The sequence below is a fragment of the Electrona antarctica genome, assembly GCF_951216825.1.
Source record: "Electrona antarctica genome assembly, chromosome: 9".
NCBI classification, from domain to species: domain Eukaryota; kingdom Metazoa; phylum Chordata; class Actinopteri; order Myctophiformes; family Myctophidae; genus Electrona; species Electrona antarctica.
This window is the reverse complement of record NC_136790.1, coordinates 9,596,216-9,618,088: the sequence shown is the minus strand read 5'-3', so window position 1 is coordinate 9,618,088 and position 21,873 is coordinate 9,596,216. Positions and strand designations below refer to the sequence as shown.

Genomic DNA, 21,873 nt, shown 5'->3' with positions numbered 1-21,873 from the left:
ATGTTTTGTCAATTGCATAGTCAACTATAATAACTTTTCACTGCCTCACAAACACTCACTTCCAAGTGAACAATCAACTTTAGTTCCCAGATGTTCATGTCAAATGGCATCTTTCTCAACGTCTTTCTCGCTTCACTCTGCCTCCATCCTCTTTCACAGTCTCTTCTTCTCTCTGTCTCTCTCACTGACTGTCTGTCTGTCTGTCTGTCTGTCTCTCTCTCTCCCCCTCAGGAAGCGAAAGGGTTGGCCTTTCACATCTAGGGTGATAATCACAGCGTCTTCTCAGGATTTTTGCTCTCTGGCATTATTCTAATGTCTACAGACTGTAGAAGGGGTGTTATATTTGAATAATGCTAATGTGTGGCCTTAGAACATAGGCCGCCTCTCCCCAGTTTTAAGGATTATACAGCAATGTCCTATAATGTGGTGAGAAATCTTCCACAGTCCAAAGTTAATCTAAACATAGATGAGTTATGCAAGGACTGAGCAGCACTTGAGTAACTCCAGCATGGAGCCAAGAACTGATTATCATTCAAGAAAGAGAATAAGTGCATTATTCAAAGCAAATCAGCAATGGAAATCATGCAAATGAATGCAAGATTCTTGCTCTAGCTAGTTGAAAGTGATGATTAATACACAAAAATGGAGGCATTTTTTCTACAGGTACAATGGGGAGAAGAATGGAAGAGAAAGCAGACAGAGAAATATGACCTCGACCACGCGTGCTTTCCTCAGGCACATCTTCATTTAATGGCAAACTAACACAGCTGTTACGAATTGAGTTGGAGAACAAAACAAACACCATATGAATTTCTACCTTTCAGATTAAACAAGTGACGGGTATTTGTCCTTTCGTTACAGGAAACTGCAGTCGCCTACCCACCGTTTGTGTGTGCGTGCGTGCGTGCGTGTTTGTGCGTTTGTGTGCGTGCATGTGAGTGTGCATGTGTGTGTGTGTGTGTGTGTGTGTGTGTGTGTGTGTGTGTGTGTGCATGCGTGTGTGCATGCGTGTGTGCATGTGGTCGTGTGTGCATGTGTTCGTGTGCGTGTGCGTGTGTGTGTGTGTGTGTGTTTGTGTGCGTGCATGCGTGCATGCAGTAAACAGCTGCTTATTCAGCCTTCATATCAAGGTCAGGCTCACTTCACTAAACATAACATAACAACTGTTGCCAAGCAACCACACGGGCCTACAAAAGTGCTCCATTGAGCACAGCATGCTTGAGAGACACGTAAAGTGGAGATGCGACAGCCGTCCATTGTGCAAAGTGAGAGGACCCGACGCCTCAGTACGTACCTGTGCCGTCGCCACACAGCCCACTAATAGGAAGGATACGGCCAGGAACCACGGGCTTCCTGTTGACCAGCGCGAAAGACAGCTCCGTCCGCAGGAACATGGCGGAGGCCTTGATGAGATGCTGTCCAAAGCGCACGGTCGACATGTCCTCTTGGTTCATGGAAGGCCCTGAGAAAACAAAACGAGGTCAAGCTGACTGGTCAAGGGGCGAAAGGCAGGAGCAGCTTTTGTGCTCGTAGTAGACAGCCAGCCATGTTATTATAGGGCTGAGATGACATGAAAACATGTATAGACCAGACCTTAATATAAAGTCTTACTCTAAGTAAGGTCATCTTACTTACATTAGCTTACCCTGCATAATAGGCTGTTATTATTATTATTATTATTAGTCATCAATTGGCACGGTAAAATTAATTAGCTACCACCTTGACCATAGGGTTCCTTGACAGAAGTGATACCACTAACCTTGATGGATAAAATCAACATTCCTTGTTCATTCACTTTATTTTGGCTTTGGCTGTGGATATTAATACTGTTACTGTCTTATTTGTGTATATATACATGGACAGACAGACAGACAGACAGACAGACAGACAGACAGACAGACAGACAGACAGACAGACAGACAGACAGACAGACAGACAGACAGACAGACAGACAGACAGACAGACAGACAGACAGACAGACAGACAGACAGATATAGATATGTGACTATGTGAGTATGTGTTGTATATATACCAGTATTTTATTTTATTTCATTTTCAAGCACCAAACGATGTGTCAAGATATGGGCATATTGAAGATTACTGTTATTATTTATTTTCAGGACTTTTGCAGAAAAAGTCTGTTCTAGTAAACAACCCACTGTTCACTGTCCAATGATCAATCAGCAGCAAGCAATATTCAAGTCAGTCAGGTGTCAACGTGTCTGAAAGAGAATTGTAACTTTGACTCCAAGACATCTTTGAAAATGAATCATTTTCAAGGAAAAATGAATCATTTTCAAGGGGTGCTCAGGTGGCACCATGGTAAAGTACCTGTCCTCCACCATGGGGGTCTAGGGATAAAATCTAGCTACCGAATTGGCCGAGGGTGTATCCCTCACCTGAGCACGCGTAGTTGTGTTCGTATAGATAGACTATCTATACGTACACAACTCAGGCGAGGGAAGCTGAGTGAGGAGTGAAGGAACTTCACTTCACTGCACTTCTGACTTGTATGGGCTGCGGCGGTTTCCTGTCAGCAGGACTGTTGAATGGAGTGGGATGGAGGCACTATGTAAATAGTAAATGGTGCATTTACAGTATATAGAGCTTTTATCCAAAGCACTTTACATAGATTGTCCATGCATTACATTCACCCATTCACACACACACACATTCATACACCGATGGCGGATGCAAGGCACCAACCTACACATCGGGAAAGCGACACTTCAACACTAACTCTGGGGGATCGAACTGGGAATCTCACGATTCCCATCCGCTCTGCCAACCACTCTACTGCCCCTATGTCTGGCCGCAAATTGCAACTCTAGATTTTTTTTATAATGGGATGAATCTAGAGTTGCAATACCCTCCATTGACTCCCCATTCATCCAATTTGCTTTTATTAAACAACGTTAAACTTACCAACATTGCAGCTCTAGGCCAAGCTTGAATTATCCTCTTTCAATCTGACAAGCTTTTGTTTAATAAAAATCCACCGTAGACATGTTATGAGCTACCTTCTGTAAAGAAATTCTTTGCAGGTGATTCTTTTGTGAAAAGTGTTGGAGTTTGGACGCACTCGTCAAAGTCACTGAATGACCCTGCGTACCACCTGTTTCGAATTTGCACATAATGCAGGAGGCAGCAGCGCGACCCGTTAATAAAAACGAGTGCTTCCAAACTCCAACACTTAGAAAAAGAATCACCTGCACAGAATTACTTAGTAGCTCATAACATGTCTATTGTCTACGGTGGATTTCTATGAAACAAAAGCAGATTGAAAGAGGAATTCAAGCTTGGCCTAGAGCTGCAATGTTGGTGAGTTTAACGTTGTTTAATACAAGCAGATCGCAAAAGCAAATTGGATGAGTGGGGAGTCAATGGAGGGTATTGCAACTCCAGATTCATCCCATTATATTCAAAAAATCTAGAGTTGCAAATTGCGGCTACCATGTCTGTAAAGCATACGGCAGAGTATGTGTATACTGTATACTGTATACGGCAGGGGTGGGCAACCTTTTCAGGCACACTTAGCTGTTTTCAGAGAGTAAAAATCATCATTGCTTTTATGGCTTATTATTATGGACTGCTAATTAGAATAATAATACAAGGATATATAGAATAATTATCTTGTGTGTTTATAAATGTTTGTGACATGATGATGTTCATCCAGGAACTGTGACCTCCTAGCAATTTGTGCTGCAATAAAATGTATTGTGCATTGTCCCTTTGTTTTTCTTGCTTGACGTCTAATAAAATCTAAATCAAACAAACAAATGAAGAAGATCATGCTTTCATCCATGTCTGTCTGTCTGTCTGTCTGTCTGTCTGTGCATCTGCAGCTAATCTCACAAATGTAGGGCCGATCAGCATCACATTTCCTCTGCACGCTGCCAGTGGACCATGGAGTGCCCCTCTCTAGTTTAATAATAAAACCAAACAAATAATGCATCCATATGAATAATAAAGATGAGAGAAATTCTGACTGGGGAGAAAATAAATCCAAACGTTGGTTGTTTTTGGTCATTTGACCACCTCAATAGTCCAACCTGATCACTTACAGTAGGTAAAAAAAAACTAAAAAAAAAAGTAGCACAAATGTAACGCATTTCTTTATTTGAGTCCACATTTATAAAATACATTATCAAGGACACAAATATTTTTCAGTTGCTTGTGATGTCCCACACATTTGAAACAACACATGTCTCTCGGTGCTTGAATCCAAACACTAGATGTACAGAATATAAGCAACACATGCACATTCACTAGTTATTTACATCTGACACTTATGACGTCTGTCATATTACCAACACCTGGGAAAAATTGTGGGTACAAAAAGCAACCTTCTCCTCCAAATAGATCAACTGCCTATGAAAGATTGAACAGTATGTTGCAAGCTGCTTTGCCTTACACTTAGACAACCCCACAATCCTCAAGCCTCTGACCACCAACCTGTGGACAAGACATGACCCAAGCTGCCAAATATAAAAACAATGCGCTGACACGTATAGCCTAGATGTACTGTATAATGGCTTGTACTAATGGTTGGTATTTTACTTGTTTAGTAAGGGCGCGCCACACACAGTCACACACACACAGTCACACACACACACACACACACACACACACACACACACACACACACACACACACACACACACACACACACACACACACACACACACACACACACACACACACACACACACACACACACACACACACACACACACGAGACAAGAAAAAGCGAGATTGCAAGACACCATTCTTCCAAACAAAGGTTTTCACAATTATGTGAGGTGCATTGAGCCAGCATGAGATCGATCTGCATCTTCCTCGTGACACAGCTAGTGCTGTTTGTGGACGACCTTAAAACTAGTGCTGTTTGTGGACGACCTTAAAACTAGTGCTGTTTGTGGGTGGACGACCTTAAAACTAGTGCTGTTTGTGGGAGGACGACCTTAAAACTAGTGCTGTTTGTGGGTGGACGACCTTAAAACTAGTGCTGTTTGTGGGTGGACCACCTTAAAACTAGTGCTGTTTGTGGGAGGACGACCTTAAAACGTAGTGCTGTTTGTGGGAGGACGACCTTAAAACTTAGTGCTGTTTGTGGGAGGACGACCTTAAAACTTAGTGCTGTTTGTGGGTGGACGACCTTAAAACTAGTGCTGTTTGTGGGTGGACGACCTTAAAACTAGTGCTGTTTGTGGGTGGACGACCTTAAAACTAGTGCTGTTTGTGGGTGGACGACCTTAAAACTTAAACTAGTGCTGTTTGTGGTGGACGACCTTAAAACTTAAACTAGTGCTGTTTGTGGGTGGACGACCTTAAAACTTAAACAAGTGGTGGTGCTGTTTGTGGGTGGACGACCTTAAAACTTAAACAAGTGGTGAGCCTTTTGCCAATTTGTTCCAGGAAAGAGTAGTCATCTCTCCACTTTGTGTAAGTATGAGGAGGTGTGTAATGCCATGTCTGTGTGATTGTATGCATGCAGTAAACAGCTGCTTATTTGGCCTTCATATCAAGGTCAGGCAGTCTTCAACAAAGACAACAACTGTTGCCAAGCAACCACGGGGTCCTACTACAGAAGTGCTCCATTGAGCACAAAATGTTCCAATTGAGAGAGCAAGAGAAAGTGAAACTCTCTACGGAATAAAAAAATAATAAACCAAAGCACTTAAACAGAATACTAGACAGAAACCCAGTGGGACATGAGAATGAGAGTGAGATTCCATGCAACAAAGATCTTGAACAGTATTCATACTGTGTACCTACGCACATCCCCAACTGCCTGAGCCAGCAGGGCAGCTTCGGTTTTTGTGACAAAATGATTGTGGTTCACCGATACACTGTGAAGACCCACTAACCCACTACGCTCCCTCGCCATGCTTCTGAGTGGCCCAGACAATTCAAAACTGTATTAAAGTGACTTCAGAGCTGAGAAGTCTGATAAATTCAAACTTTTTGCCCTGAAAATAAATAATAATAACGATAATCTTCAATATGCCCATATCTAGAATGCTCATTAAGGACACCAGCAGAAGAAACGTTGATGCCTAACTGTCTATTGCTTATGCTTAGTGTAGTCATAAAGCTTGAGTTGCACTGAAAATAGCACATCTACAAGCTCACCATGTGCCGCGCCATCTACAAGTCACTCTACAAGTATAAGTCTGCTTAATACGCAGTAATAGCAACAGTACTGTATGAGTTGGTCCGTACACACAACCAGCCATACAGCCCCATGCTCTCACTAGCAAGGTTAAAACATGGAATTAAAAAGGGTAACGTTTCCTGGTGCTGGGGGTATTCAAGGCCTAGCAAGGATTCCGACTTTCCGAGGTTTGAAAATCCTCCTTTCAACTGCTATAAACGGTGATCATATTCTCCGTCCCATAGCTGGAGCGGTGGGGCGTTGCCATAGCAACCGGACCAATGTTAAAAGATGCCGTGGGGCTCAACCATTATTCACACAGAGTATACGTTGGGGTCCGTATATATACGGACCTGGCATAAGGTCCGCTAGCATCCTTTAGTGGCGGGTCCGTATATATACGGACCTGGCATAAGGTCCGCTAGCATCCAAATTAAGGTTTATTACCAGCTGCTGTGTAAGCTGAGCTGGTCTATGTATCGCTTTGCCTTTCACTAGTACTACTGTACTAGCAAGCTATCTTTATCATTGGCTGCCATATTGCCTGCCTCGTCTCTAGGCAACCAGACACTTTTTGCCTATAGCCGACCTCTCAGACATGGGATGCTAGCAAGCAACAATATCCAACACTACTTTTATGAAACTTAATAAAGTCAAAGACAGCGAGCGCTGCCGGTGATACAAACGGGTAACGAAGCGGCCAACGGGTCCAACTACTTAACATTGTCGTGCAAACCAAGGGATAACAGGTATAGCACGGTGCGCGCACACACATACACAGGTGCGCACACACACGCACACACACACCTAATTACAGACAAATAGAATCCCTTAGTGAAATTACATTGGCGCACAACGTGGTAAAAACTGACAGAGATAATTACATTTCATAGCACAATTCTGCAGATATAATAAGGCAGCTGGTAATTAACTGATGTTCATCAATTCTTTTTTTTTTTTTTTTTAAATTGCCGTTGACATCCCTATACTAGTTTGGTTAGCTGCAGCTGCTATTCAGCCAGTTCTTTCTAGATTAGGGGTGTGCCAATATATCAATATTGCGATATATTGCAAATCTTGCGATACATCCTCCCACGATAAATAATCAATACACTGTTACAGATATCATGATATATCGTTGATTAAATAAAATTGCCCAACTTTACAATACACAGCATGTTGGTATAATACCTGAAATCGGCCCAGATTCAATCAGTCAATTACATTTTCACTACATACAGTATATTAGTGATGGATTGATTAGTTAACACTATAGTTCCCATTGTTGTGGACAGACAAGTTGTGGACAAGTGTTTTACTGTTTGGAGGAGGCAAAATTGATGTACTGTAGTTATTGGCCACAAATCATCTTGTAAGATTTTGGAATAAATACATAATAGGCCTACCAGATGTTTGCCTTTTATTGTTATTTTTACAGATATCGTGAAATATCGTTGATGAAATCTCTTGCAATATATCGAATATCGATATTATAGTTATCGAGGGCGTAATATCGCCACAGATATCGTATCGTGAGGTTCCCCTATTATCGTCTCACCCCTATTCTGGATGGTGACCATAAAGACAAACTTTGAGATATCTTGTTTGGGACCAAAGTGTTGGACAGACTGAGAAAGCAATAGACCAACTAACCGACCGACTAAGTAACGCTGCCATCATGAGAGCCTGGCTGCAAAGCAGGGTAAAAAAAGCCATTAATGGCCACCTGCTCCCCTTTTGCAATGGACAACTTTTTGGAGGGATGAGCAGCTACTGTATGTGAGAGCAATCTGACAAAACCCTTCATCAAATGTCAGGTTGAAACTCTGCTAAGAAAACTCATTATTGGCGCCACAACACAAAGACAAATCTGAGACAACCAATCTCTTGATCTTTATCCCGTGCTCACAGTCACATTTTGTTTTTGTTTGTTTTGTGTATCTTTTTCTTTCCTTTACCTGATCAATCATTCGGCGCATCCTTCACATTCAGTCTGCAACATTACCAGGGTTTAAAAACACATGGTTGCATACTGTATTGTGCCACACATTGAACATGGCAAATGTACAAGGAAGGCATTGAACATGGCAGATGTACAAGGCCACAACGCCACGCCCTGTGAGCTGGATGATATGGTCGCTGTCGGGAAGAAACCACCTAACCAGTGGCGTGCACAGATAGACACTAGGGGGTGCTAGAACACCACCTGCCCTTGCCCTCTGGACAGCAATGTGCCCTTTTGAAAAAAAACAAAAAAAAATACAGTATGTGGACCATGGTGACATCGATCAATTCTTGATAAAAAAAAGCTTTTAATATATTATTTATGCCCCAAAGTCTATAAATCTCACACTATTAAGGCAACCGGCTGGTTCCACGCGCTGCACAAGGTGCCCTTTTTCTCACTTGAGCACCTGCCCCTCTAAATGTCTGTGCACGCCACTGCACATAACTCCATTTTTGAGGGGCACCAGCCCCTCCTATATACAGCTTTTGTCCTCACACGTCTCAATATTTGCCATTGCTGCATTGCTGAGGATTCCAGAAGTAAACAAACAAAAAGAAACATCTTCTGGCTGTGATGTGGGGAAGGGGGTTCCGGTAGAACTGACATGTTAGCGTGACCACTTGTTCAATTTAATTACACCTAATGACCATGAGAGGATCCAAACGCTATTTTTTTGTAGACGTGTGCATGACTTATTGTAATGGGGTTAAATGAGTCCTAAGTGATTATACGCCCGCCTCTTGGTGGGCTGTATGACCATGACAGAGGCACAGAGAAGCATAACAGAAGGAGGAGGGGAAAAAAGGGCTGGGGCCCGCAGATAATCACACTGCTATGATTTTCTCCACTCTTTGTCTCACTGCTATGCGCTCTCTCTCTCTCTCTCTCTCTCTCTCTCAGATTATTTTTTTCCACCCCACCTTCACAAACATAACAATGTTAGAAAGAGTGAGAGAGAGCGAGAGTGACAGAGGCATAGCACAGACAGACAGACAGACAGACAGACAGACAGAGAGAGTGTAAATACTAAAGAGGGGTGGATTTGGACTTTCTCCCAGAAGACTCTCTCTCTCACACACACACACACACACACACACACACACACACACACACACACACACACACACACACACACACACACACACACACACACACACACACACACACACACACACACACACACACACACACACACACACACACACACACACACACACACACACACACACCAGCTGTCTCTCTTCTTGCATTAGCATTCCAAATGGACACCAACAATTCCACAATTAAGAACTAGAATGCTCCAATTAGTTAATTGTGCGCATAGATGACCCAATTAGCATTTCACTATACATTGCGTTGATCACATCTTGTTTTTTAAAGCCATCACCCTTTGACCTCAGAAACAAAGACACAAGTGTTTTGTGTGTGCGTGTGAGCACACGCATTATAGTGATTATATATTTATAACTTAAGGCATGTAGAGAGAGAGAGAGAGAGAGAGAGAGAGAGAGAGAGAGAGGGAGAGAGAGAGAGAGAGGGAGAAAGAGAGAGAGAGAGGGAGAGAGAGAGAGAGAGAGAGAGAGGAGAGAGAGAGAGAGAGAGAGAGAGAGAGAGGGAGAGGGAGAGGGAGAGGGAGAGGGAGAGAGAGAGAGAGAGAGAGGGAGAGAGAGAGAGAGAGGGAGAGAGAGAGAGAGAGGGAGAGAGAGAGAGAGAGAGAGAGAGAGAGAGGGAGAGAGAGAGAGATGGAGAGAGAGAGAGAGAGAGAGAGAGAGAGAGAGAGAGAGAGAGAGGAATGAGAGATGAGGAGACAGATGTAATACAAGTCCCTAAACTGGATTCCATCACAGGATGTCACAGTTATGTGGCATTGCATTGGTTTACTCACCCTGAGTAAAACCTTATTATAATCTTCAAATCTCTTCACCGAATAGGCATTGTGTAGCGTTGGAAATGTTCGCCTATTCTCGCCGGATGTATGCCTATTGTGCAGTGGTGTAAAAAGTACTCACACGTTACTTAAGTGAAAGTATCAATATCCTACTGCAATGTAAAATCACTCCGTTACAAGTAAAAGTCTGGTATTTTACTTGAGTAAAAGTGCAAAAGTAGTGGCATCAAAATGTACTTAAAGTGCCAAAAAGTAAAAGTAGTCATTATGCAGAATGTGTAAAGTAGTCAATGTTTCAAATGTATAAAAATCTCTTGAAAAGAGCATATCTAGAGATCGGCTGTTTTCAAATGTCCAACTCCAAACTACCTGTATATACAGTAAGGCTGAAGTGGGTAATGTTTTGTAAAAAAGAGAGTAAAAGTACAATATTTGCCTCAGAGATGTAGTGGAGTCTAAGTAAAGTAGGCCTACAAATACCTCAAAATTGTAACTTAAGTACAGTACTTAAGTAAATGTACTTTACTTTCCATCTCTCTACGGTATCCGTAGATGGGCATCTATCTATCCGTCTATCCATCCATCCATCCCTGTGTACGACAGCCCCTCCCTCGCCTCATCATGAGCCATGATAAATCTGCATTGGCCTGCAGCCACCGTTTGCGCAGCATTAGGAGGAGCCACGCACACAGGGGTCGTAGTGTATACTATAATACCCTGATTGCTAACCTTGAACACAGAAGGGGGCTGCTATCCTGAAGCACGCACACACACACACACGCGCTCGCACACACTTGCACGCACAAGTATGCACACACACACACACACACAGTCAGATAAGATAATCCCCCACCGATGCCCGACTCGACCGTAGCGCGACGAGGGGCTAATGTGCGTGCTACCCTCACTACTCTGACATAGCCCCCCCACCTGGTGAAATCAGTGCACACATCAGCCTTGGAGCATCTGACATTTTCACCGCCATCAAACGAGGCCCAGCAGCCATGCCTCACACCAGGATTGACATTTGCGGCATACTATTTTTGAAGCCATCAATATGGCATGTGCTGTGGGTGGGATCTTAGGCCTAAGGGGCGCTGGGAATGCTGTAGATTTCAGACCACTGTGACAGGCCCGAGTCAACCGTTTGGCTATCTGAGGAGATTGGAGAGAGAGGGTGTAATCACACGGTTATTTCAGCCAATCAGACCGTGGAAATTGCTTCGATAACTTGAAAATCAGCATGAGATTTGGATTCACATCCCCGCACAGTTATTTACAGCTCTCGACTGACCCACGGCCATCCACAGAAAACATCATTACGCGTTGGTGGGCAGTCCGTCTCTAAGCCTCGTCTTCGTCAGCAGTATCGCGCCACAGGTTTTCACGGACACTTTTAACTTGACCCCTGCTAAGACACGAGGTCAACTCAATCACCACCACACACTGTTTTACACATCGCACTGGTAAATGGCTATTGATTATCAGCCGGGTGTTTGGCCAGCTGAGCCGTATAGCTGGAGCCCTGTGGCGTCATCAAAACTGTAGAAACGGTGGTGAGGTTTTCAGCGTTCAAAGAGAAGACTCTAGAGGCTATTGAAGGACGTTCAAGCTTTGGTCAGGTGTGCATTTGGTAAATCAGGTAAAAAAGAATTTTCAGAAATGTGAATACCATGTCATAAACTGTTAGAGGACAATGGATATTATAGAAACATTTGCTAATGAACCTACAGTATACAGTAGGTCAAAGAATCCCCCCTAGTGTTTTGTTTTTTTAAAGAGGGGGGGAAAATAATGTTGAATTCCATTCAGTTTGCCTTGTTCCGACCTCCATCAACCGTACAAATGTGTCACATATGATTAAGACATTTATTTATTAATTGGAAAAATTACAGTTACAAAACCAAAATGTCATGACTTTGGTTATATGCATTAAGGGTCACATTTCAGTCAAATCAAATGATTGCTGATCCTAAATGCACTGCTGAAATTGGGCCAGACCTTGCCAGAACAGGATGTAGCATGACATCTTAAATTGTGACCACCTGTGTCCCGGGACCTAATTGCATGAATATAGATAAAAATATAGATAAACTGTATAGATTATATTATCTGTATTACCCAAATAAAGCCCACTTTCACAGATCAAAGCAGACTCATCCCATTACTGTATTTGTATTGTATTTGTATTCTGATTTTTTTTCTTCTTCCTGTGAAACACTTAGAACTACACTCTGAATTGTGATATATGAATAAAGCTTGATTGATTGATTGAATGATTGATTGATTGATTGATTGATTGATTGATTGATTGATTGATTGATTGATTGAGTAGCTCCCGTTAATTTCATAGAAGACCTGGCCGGGCACCACTTCTACATGGGGCAACCTGGTGAAATTGATTGGTTGCATGATCTCAGCAGCTAGTAAGTATAGTAAAGAAACAGTACATTTTAAATGTCTGAATGTACCAGGCACCGTGAGTTCTGGCACGCAAAACACTTGGGGGTGAAGTTTGGAACCGGTGTGTGTGTGTGTGTGTGTGTGTGTGTGTGTGTGTGTGTGTGTGTGTGTGTGTGTGTTGTGTCGTGGTCTGCAGAGGCATGATTGTGTTGTTATCAAATAATTGATGCACTCGCTCAGCATACCGTCGCAATCATTTATGAATTAAACACCGTCCAAATATTGTTATATAACACTGATAACTGTGCTAACAAAATGTTTAAACAAGCAAACTGCTGAGCCAAAATGTACATAACCTCGTTGTTTAGCCAGCGGGTTGTACACCAATCTACTGTATGTGTTCCATGATTGTACTGTACCAGTCAATCTACTGTATGTGTGTTCCATGATTGTACTGTACCAGTCAATCTACTGTATGTGTGTTCCATGATTGTACTGTACCACCAATCTACTGTATGTGTGTTCCATGATTGTACTGTACCACCAATCTACTGTATGTGTGTTCCATGATTGTACTGTACCACCAATCTACTGTATGTGTGTTCCATGATTGTACTGTACCAGTCAGTATGAAGTAGGGTCTGTAAATAATAAGGCACGCAATTCGTAACCAATTTGAACATCGATTATTTACATATTTATTATTGTCTTGGTGCATTTTAACTTACAAATTAAAAGTTAAATTATATCAACACAACTATAGGCACAATCTATTCATAAAAAAACCCCACTAGAAATGTCTACAGATAATTCCTTTTTATAAGAGAGAATCACACTATATTTATTTTATCATCACTCAAGGGTCACCGCAGACAATCACAGTTGCTTTTGTTGTTTTTCTGGAATTCTGTAATATATTGTCTTTTTGACACTGGATAATTACAAGGAAATCAGAAACTGTTCGAAAACATTCTACACAACACAATTTAATTGTGATAGAAGAATGATAGAACCCATAATAAGTTTAGCAAAAATATAAAACATGATCTGTCAAGTAGCTGTAAATCACAATTTACTGAAGTGAACAACGGATCTCCTCATGTGACGAGAAAAGGGCTGGGTGTAAAGTGTCTTGAGAAAGCTTGAAATTTGGCACTATAATACAACTGAATTTAATTGGGAACGAGGTTACACAAAAGACAAGAGATTAGGACATTTTTTTATTTTGCTGCGTGTTTGCTGTGGGTGTGTGTGTGCGTGTGTGTGCGCGTGCGTGCGTGCGTGCGTGCGTGCGTGCGTGCGTGCGTGCGTGCGTGCGTGCGTGCGTGCGTGCGTGCGTGCGAGAGAGAAAGTGTGTGAGCAGGTGTATACATCATGTGTGGAGGCTGTTGTGGCCATAAGCATGGGCACCTCAACCTCATGCTCAATAAATGGTATACGTATGCATACCGTATGCCGTAGGGCATCCTCAATTACAGTCCTGTCTAGTGTATAAATGACAGCCACCCAGCACTCTAATCTCAAATTGCTTTTTACATTATATATTACCCCCCGCCCTCTTACACACCCCCCAAAAAATAAACACACACATGGATTAAACCACAGTTGCAGCGCGTAGCCTATTCCGTGCACATCATGGGGGCAAACACATGCACACACTCAGACACACACAGTACATGCACACATTTAAGCCGCATTTACAACAGGTATGTAAATGTACACTTTATAATCCACGTGAGCAAACAGACACATAAGTACTCAATGTGTGCGCACGCACACACGCACGCACGCACGCACGCACGCACGCACGCACGCACGCACGCACGCACACACAGCTGTCTTGCTGAATCTCTTCCCCTCACACCAATACACACAAATAAAATAGCATGTAGCGTCTGTGCATGTAAGATTTTGTATCTGTCAGATATGGCAGAATGTTCTAATATAGCCAAATATGTGTGTGTGTGTGTGTGTGTGTGTGTGTGTGTGTGTGTGTGTGTGTGTGTGTGTGTGTGCGAGTGAGTGAGTGAGTGAGTGCGTGCGTGCGTGCGTGCGTGCGTGCGTGCGTGCGTGCGTGCGTGCGTGCGTGCGTGCGTGCGTGCGTGCGTGCGTGCGTGCGTGCGTGCGTCTGTGTGTGTGTGTGCACACGCGCGAGCTTGTGCGGGGGTGATTATGTACACTGTAATGCATTTCCATTAGAGCAAAATTGACATGTTTTCAGGTTTGATTTGCAGCATGTGCACTATTGTTGAATTTCAATCTGGTGAATAGCTATAGGCCAAAAGGGAGAAATAATAACAACTGCCAATAGAACTTATCTCCCAGGGGGGGATATTGGATGTGGCATTATTACTCATTTTTTTAATATTTGTCTAGGACATTATTTTACGAGAAGAAGCTACATACAACAATGCAAAAGAAATTAGATTAGCCCTTCGCTAAACCCCAACCCAAAAGCGATTGTCCAATGCCAATCCAAATAGTTTGGATGGATGGCAAGCTTTCGACACCCCATAGCTGTTAAATGTTATTTTGCATGGCTGTGTTGTTGAACACATAGGTCTACACAACTTAACGTTGGGAAAGTTACACGACTGACCCACCCAGGTGATGGCAATAATCGTTAATCGTTAACCGTAGTATTACCGTGCATTAAATGAAAAGTCCTGTCGGACGGTCGTTAAAGTTGATTGTTGGATACTGTTTGTTTCTACATCATTTCCTCGTATTTTGAGTTTATTGAAATAATGTCATGCGCATGTCCAGTGCATAGCCTACTGCAGGCCTTGTTGACTAGATTTAGAAGACATTTTGAAGCTCTTGCTAGTTGCTACTGAAATGATCGATTATTTATATGGATAAATACCATCATTTAACCTGCATCTCAATGGGTGAGAAGGACAGCTTGCCATCGCAGAGTGGAGTGGGTGGGGCTTAGCTAATGGGGCTAATTGCAGAGAAAATGAACAAAAACGAACATTCCTTTGCTGTACTTTCCGGCTCTTTTCTAACTATCCAAACATTACTCTCTCATCTCTCTCTATCTCTATCTCTCTCTCACTCTCTCATCTCTCTCATCTCTCTCTCTCTCTCTCTCTCTCTCTCTCACTCTCTCAAACACACACAGTCTGTGTTTCACCGTGATGTCAAAGTCTGATAAAGAAGCCTGACTAGAAATGACCGTCGCTAATTCATTATTTGTTAGAGCAACTGTGAAGTGTAGACGTTCCCCTAAGGACACTGCCGTAATAAAAGGAGCGGTAAAAAGATTTCCCTAAGTCCCCGTTAACAGCAGCTACCTGACAACACTTAGTCCATCTAACAAGGCTGTGACTGAAGGACGGGGAGTGCCTTAAGCCTTTAGGTAAGGCCACGGCAGACAGGATGCATGTTACATCCAGATGCACTTTGTATTGTGTTCTGTCCACTGAGGAGAAACACTGAACACTGTACTGTACGTAGTACGTACTGTGTGGAAAGGAACAACTGGACATGGTAGCAGATGTTCCAAGACGGCACACAAACTCAGAAACATATCCCCGCTGTCGGCGCGCACAAACCTGGGATCTCCATGTTTAATCCGTTTAAGCTTTTGGCAATATTTTCCTTGTATGCCGTTCTACAAGTTCATAATGCGACACGTTGTGAGCTTGCGTTGTAGATATGCAATATATGCTATAGTTTAGGAGTAATTCGTAAAACTTTTGCTTATAATGAGATGCCAACAATAGGGACGACGGGTTGAGAGAGTGGTAAAGTCTGTCTGTAGTTTTTATAAATATTTAACCAATAAAAAGTGACAAAATAATAAATAGCCTACAATGGATGAATCATAATGTCGAGAAAAGTTATAATTTGAACATAGGTTTCTGTTTCTGTGCACGCACGCACACGCACACGCACACACACACACACACGCACACACACACAATGGATTTCTGACAATGAATGGCAACAAAATAAGTGAATGAATGAATGAATGATTGAATCAGTCAACACAATTATCTCAGGTATTATCTAATAGTACCTGAGATATAGTGATAATAGTAAATAAGATAAGAGAGAATCTACGAGTGTGCTGCTTGTGTGTGGAACGAGCTTCTAAATTCCGCTCTTCATCCCTTTCATTGTTTTCTTGAAAAAAACACATTGGGAACTATGCACAAAAATGAATTTCACCCACTTTTTTCATTGTAAAACTGTGATGTGACAATAAAGAAGATTCTGATTCTGAACAAATACCCCACAGTAGAGTCCATCTCCTCTACTCTACTCTACTCACAGTAGAGTCCATCTCCTCTACTCTACTCTACTCACAGTAGAGTCCATCTCCTCTACTCTACTCTACTCACAGTAGAGTCCATCTCCTCTACTCTACTCTACTCACAGTAGAGTCCATCTCCTCTACTCTACTCTACCCCACAGTAGAGTCCATCTCCTCTACTCTACTCTACCCACAGTAGAGTCCATCTCCTCTACTCTACTCTACTCACAGTAGAGTCCATCTCCTCTACTCTACTCACAGTAGAGTCCATCTCCTCTACTCTACTCTACACCACAGTAGAGTCCATCTCCTCTACTCTACTCTACTCACAGTAGAGTCCATCTCCTCTACTCTACTCTACTCACAGTAGAGTCCATCTCCTCTACTCTACTCTACTCACAGTAGAGTCCATCTCCTCTACTCTACTCACAGCAGAGCCGTCGCCCGGCATGAACACAGAACAGCGTATCATTCCGTCCTACTTGCTAAACAATTCAACAGGACCCAATAAGAGCTTGTTAAAACCACGTCCTCAACGTGGTTACAAGAGCACGCTGCACTTATTAACCAAGGTCAATGCAAAATCAATTAGCCAAGGGCAAATGAACCCGCCGTCATTTCACCTGTCAGCCACATGCAGGTGGCCTGGATGCCCAGGCCGGCTAATAAGAGCTCGGCCACTGAGATCAGATTAAATCCCAGCTGTGATCCTTCACGCAGAATTTGATTTAGCGCAGCCTGAGCACACTTCTCCTATCAGCATTTTCTTTTTTGCCTGAACAGAGAGGTAAAGTTATTCAAATAACACATACAAAATATGCTAGCACTTTCTATGAAGCCTGTGCCTATGGTGGATTATAATCATACTTATAATATATTATAATCTCATAATCACTCATGAATATTCATAATGCTTATGAATATATTTATTCATGTTGTAACTAATTACTTGTAAGTGGGGTCAAGTATAAATGCATTGATGCTCAAGCACAAGCACAAGGTATGAGCATGCATTGTACTCAAAATGCATGCAACACATTATCATAAAGCATTTTATGATGATGTACGGCCGTATTTACCGTTTTTATCCCCTCTGAAGGTGAGGTGACGGGCTGCGTAACTTAACATAATGCCCACGGACCTACAAGCTCGTAGCGCGCCACTCGGTGGCGCGCTATGAGTTTGTAGATCTGCTATTTTTCAATAGCTAAAGCATAACACAATGCTAACACCAAAAGGGGTTCCCGCCCAAAATGGGTTAATTACTGGTCATTAACAGACTTATTTCTGGCAAGATGGTGATAGTGTATTATAATTATTATACTGGAAATACATGGGAATAATTTTTATACTTGAAATAAACTGTAATATATTTTTTTTTAAATATAATGGATTATAATCTCTGTTATAATACAGTCATTTTGGTACTTTAAGAAAAGTTGGGCCGAAATAGCTTTAAATCTATGATCAACACATGCCCACACAAAAACACATCAGCCTACATGACTTATAAAGTGTTACCAAAAAAGAAAGAAAGAGAGAGAGCAGTGCAATACTGCATTTAATTAAAGGTACCACACCTGGTGGTACTTGCTCAATAATATACAGTAGCCTATATTATGCACTATATATCATAAACTACACAAACCGAGTCTCCTAGTGAAAAGAAAATCTTATTTAGATTCAATTTTCTGATGGGAGGTGGTTAAACAGTATATCTGTCAGGCATGCTTATCGAGTTTTTTAGCCAGGAATGTGCATTACACAGAGCGGGGGTCGTCAGATAGCCAGGGGACACAAAAATGTGTATGATCACAATGTAGACCACAATGTCCAATTCATACAATGGTGTCACACGTTGAAAATAGCCAATCTACAAGCTCAAAACGCCTCAGGCATATGATGCGCTGTGAGCTTTTTAGGTTTCCTATTTTGACACCGTCGTATGACAGAACATAAATTGGGCTTAAGAGGCAATGGGACAAAATAAAATGCAGTTGTTACTATCTGAAACTAGGAGTCACACCGTCTCTGTCATGATTTTGCTATTTAAAGGAGCATTCAGTGATTTGGGTGATTTGGAAAACCACCCAGTCCACCCCGGTAACAAAATGTGCACATGCACATGCTCTACAGTGGGGGGAAGTGCAACAGGCCAACAGCATGTGCACCAAGGCCCGCCCCCACTCGATCATGATTGGAGGAAGGCCCCTCTCATCCTGATTGGATGAAGGCTTTGCCACCCGCCACCAAAACTGAAACTAGGGTCTTTTGACCCCAGGGGCTCACTGGGGACAGGGAGGAACTCCTTATATGGTCAGCACACTCTATGGTAGGGAGGATTATCAAAAAAAAAGAAAAAATAAGTGATATTTGAATTAAGTGAAATCACTGAATATACCTTTAACAGTTCTACTGCCGGGAATTGTTTGATCCAGTGTTGCGCCGCTGCGTAATACGACAGACCCGCTATTTGTTTTATGAACCTAAATCGCATCGCATTAAAAATAATAAAAAAAGTCCGCCTCTGCCGTGGAGCAGGGGGAGAGAGCGTCATGTTATGACGACGAAACCGGAAATCGATACTGCTAGGGCTTCTGGGAAATTGAGCCCAATGCAAGTGGACGGGGGGCTTGTTTGGACTACAACTTGCTCTGCACTCTGGTTTCGTTTCGCATTGTCATGGCCGCTGGCTCGTTTCATCATAACAAGACGACGGACTATTTCTTACCCGATTTTCACGGAACAAACGCCGAAATACTTCAGCGTATGCTCCAAAGGTAATAAAACAATCCAGGCAGCGTAGGATATTTGATTAAAAGGCGGGTTCCGCGTGATGTGGCGTCAAACTGTTAACAAGCAATTATATTATTAATTGTAAGTGAAAGTGATAGTGGTTATGTTTCATAAACATGTACGTTTGTCTGCGGGTTTTCTAAACATTTAACCAATGCAAACTAAGTATTAACAAGAGCCTGTAACAAATTAGTAACTACACTGGATCCATAGGAATTCAGGTTCTTTTTTTCCATATACTGAAAAGTAACTGTTTTGGACATAAGTTTCCAACCAGCCGTGACGATATCTAACTATAAATATAAATACACCAAGTCACTGTGTGTACGTACTGTATGTACGTCTGTAAACTCTCTGCCCGGGCTCTGGACCGGTCCCCTGCCCAGGGTCCATATATGGAGCTGGCCTGTTCTGACCTCACAACACTCCATGTTTGAGCATGGCTGACACAGAACTCCATATACTGTAGGAATAAAGGGACACAGAGAGACACATACAGAAATCTGACAGCATTCTGACGTCATCATTCTGACGTCGGGCATATAAGCGACACAGACATAATATTTGGGTGGGGCATCCATTTCCAACTTGCAAGTAGGCCAGTCCCCAACGGGCACCGGCGTAGAGGCCCCACGGGCACCTCTCTAGTTAGTATAAGATCATTGTAATAATACATAAAATAATTCAAATGTGAAGACTTAAAGGGTTAGTTCAGATTTGTTTCACCCTTTGACTTATTTATTCACCAAGACTTTAAACTAATAATTAATATCAACTCCTCCAGCAAATAAAATAGTATGTGTCTTGTCGAGGTTGACTGTTCTGTTTCATAAATGTAAACTGCTTTGAGGCAATGAAAAGCCTCGTCTAGAAGCTTTAATTCTCAGTGATTCTAGGCTTATTCTTTTGAAACACAGATTGCTCTCTCAAGCTTTAGAGAAAGTCATGTGAACAATTAAACTGTTAAATTATTTCATGGAAAATGTTAGTCACAAAGCAGTTATTAGCTCACTGCTGATAAGTAATTGAAGGAGAAAATGTGTCTGCCAAAATATGCCAAAATGTCCTAACCCTTAACAAAGACAAAACTGAGATAATTGAGTTACCAAGGAATTAAGGCTGTACAGTAAGTGTTCACCTTGACTCTCTGTCGTTGAATGAAATGAATGTCCAAGCCACATGTCTTGCTGCAATTATGGATTCAGATCTGAATTTGAATAGCTACATCAAGTCAATACAAAGTCAGCCTATTATCTGACTTTGTATTGATTAACTTTCAATGTGCACTTTCAATGTGCACTTGCACTTAAATGTGTTTTTAATATGCCTAGTACCTTGAATTGCTCCCGTGTATGAAAATGTATTTTATACAAATAGCCTACACTTGCATTGCCGTTTAATGTGACATGCACATTTTTAGAGCCCTAAAAATGTAACCTTCCCATGTCATCAAGAGGTAGGTAGCATTGTTTTAACAAAATCCAATCATACCCAAAATGGAATTGCATGCCCTTTATGGAGCACACCTCTAAAACCACTTTCACTACTGCCCATGAGGGCCGCCAAACCGGGAACAGTTCCCGTCTGTCTTAATAACTGTATTTCCTCCTTCTTGTGTCCTGACGGCTGCACCACACAACTGGTACAGCCCTGGGTAGGCAACCAGTCCTGGCAGAGCTGTGCACTCCGAGGAGCACACTTTTGCAGTTTCCACTCTGATAAAGTGTTCTTTTAATAGTGTGTTTTAATACTACTTGGTACCAGTGTCAACAAGACAAAACCAAATGAAACTCTGATCGAAGATAGTTGGAGATACAAGGTTCCAAGGCCTCAGGCACACTTTTGTGGCCAGTCAACCCTGGAAAACCTAAATATGGAGTGTAATCCCAGACCAAATGTACATACTGTAGAAGGGCCTCATTGTATAATTCTGATGTTGTGTTAAAGGTAGTGCATAAGTGATATTTCTTGGTTAGAATAGCCGTTTTTCAGCTGTGTTGAAACCTCGTCCTAAAGGGCGAGGTCGGGTGCATTCGCCTGGGTGACGGCGGACGGAAGACTGCTGGGCGAGCGCTGGCGCTTTGTCATAGGGGATCAGATCAACATACTGTATGGAATAAATTCTGTACCGGCCATATATGGAGCGTGTCTTGAGTGTACAGGTTTTGATAAGGTCAGAACAGGAAGGACGGGTGGGGAGAGATCAACATATGGAATGTCAGAACAGGTCAGCTCCATATATGGAGATCTAAGGGTTTGAGGTCAGATGTAGAGTTGATCTAGGTGATGATCCAGTGTGGCATTGGTGATGCAGTATGGCATTATGGGACCAGATGATCCAGTATGGCATTGGTTAA

At 42.3% G+C, this 21,873-nt stretch overlaps 1 protein-coding gene across 3 annotated transcripts in view; it reads right to left on the bottom strand.

Moving 5' to 3' along the window:
* Positions 1 to 21,873, bottom strand: part of fhit (fragile histidine triad diadenosine triphosphatase) — a 397,577-nt gene that overhangs the window by 269,498 nt on the left and 106,206 nt on the right. For all 3 annotated transcript variants that reach the window (XR_013790805.1, XR_013790806.1, XM_079510118.1), the window contains exon 4: positions 1,334 to 1,462. Coding sequence is in view for 1 of the 3 variants with exons in the window: in XM_079510118.1 (XP_079366244.1) it covers positions 1,334 to 1,454 (121 nt within the window). In the remaining 2 variants the exon portion in view is untranslated. The remainder of the gene's footprint in view (positions 1 to 1,333; positions 1,463 to 21,873) is intronic.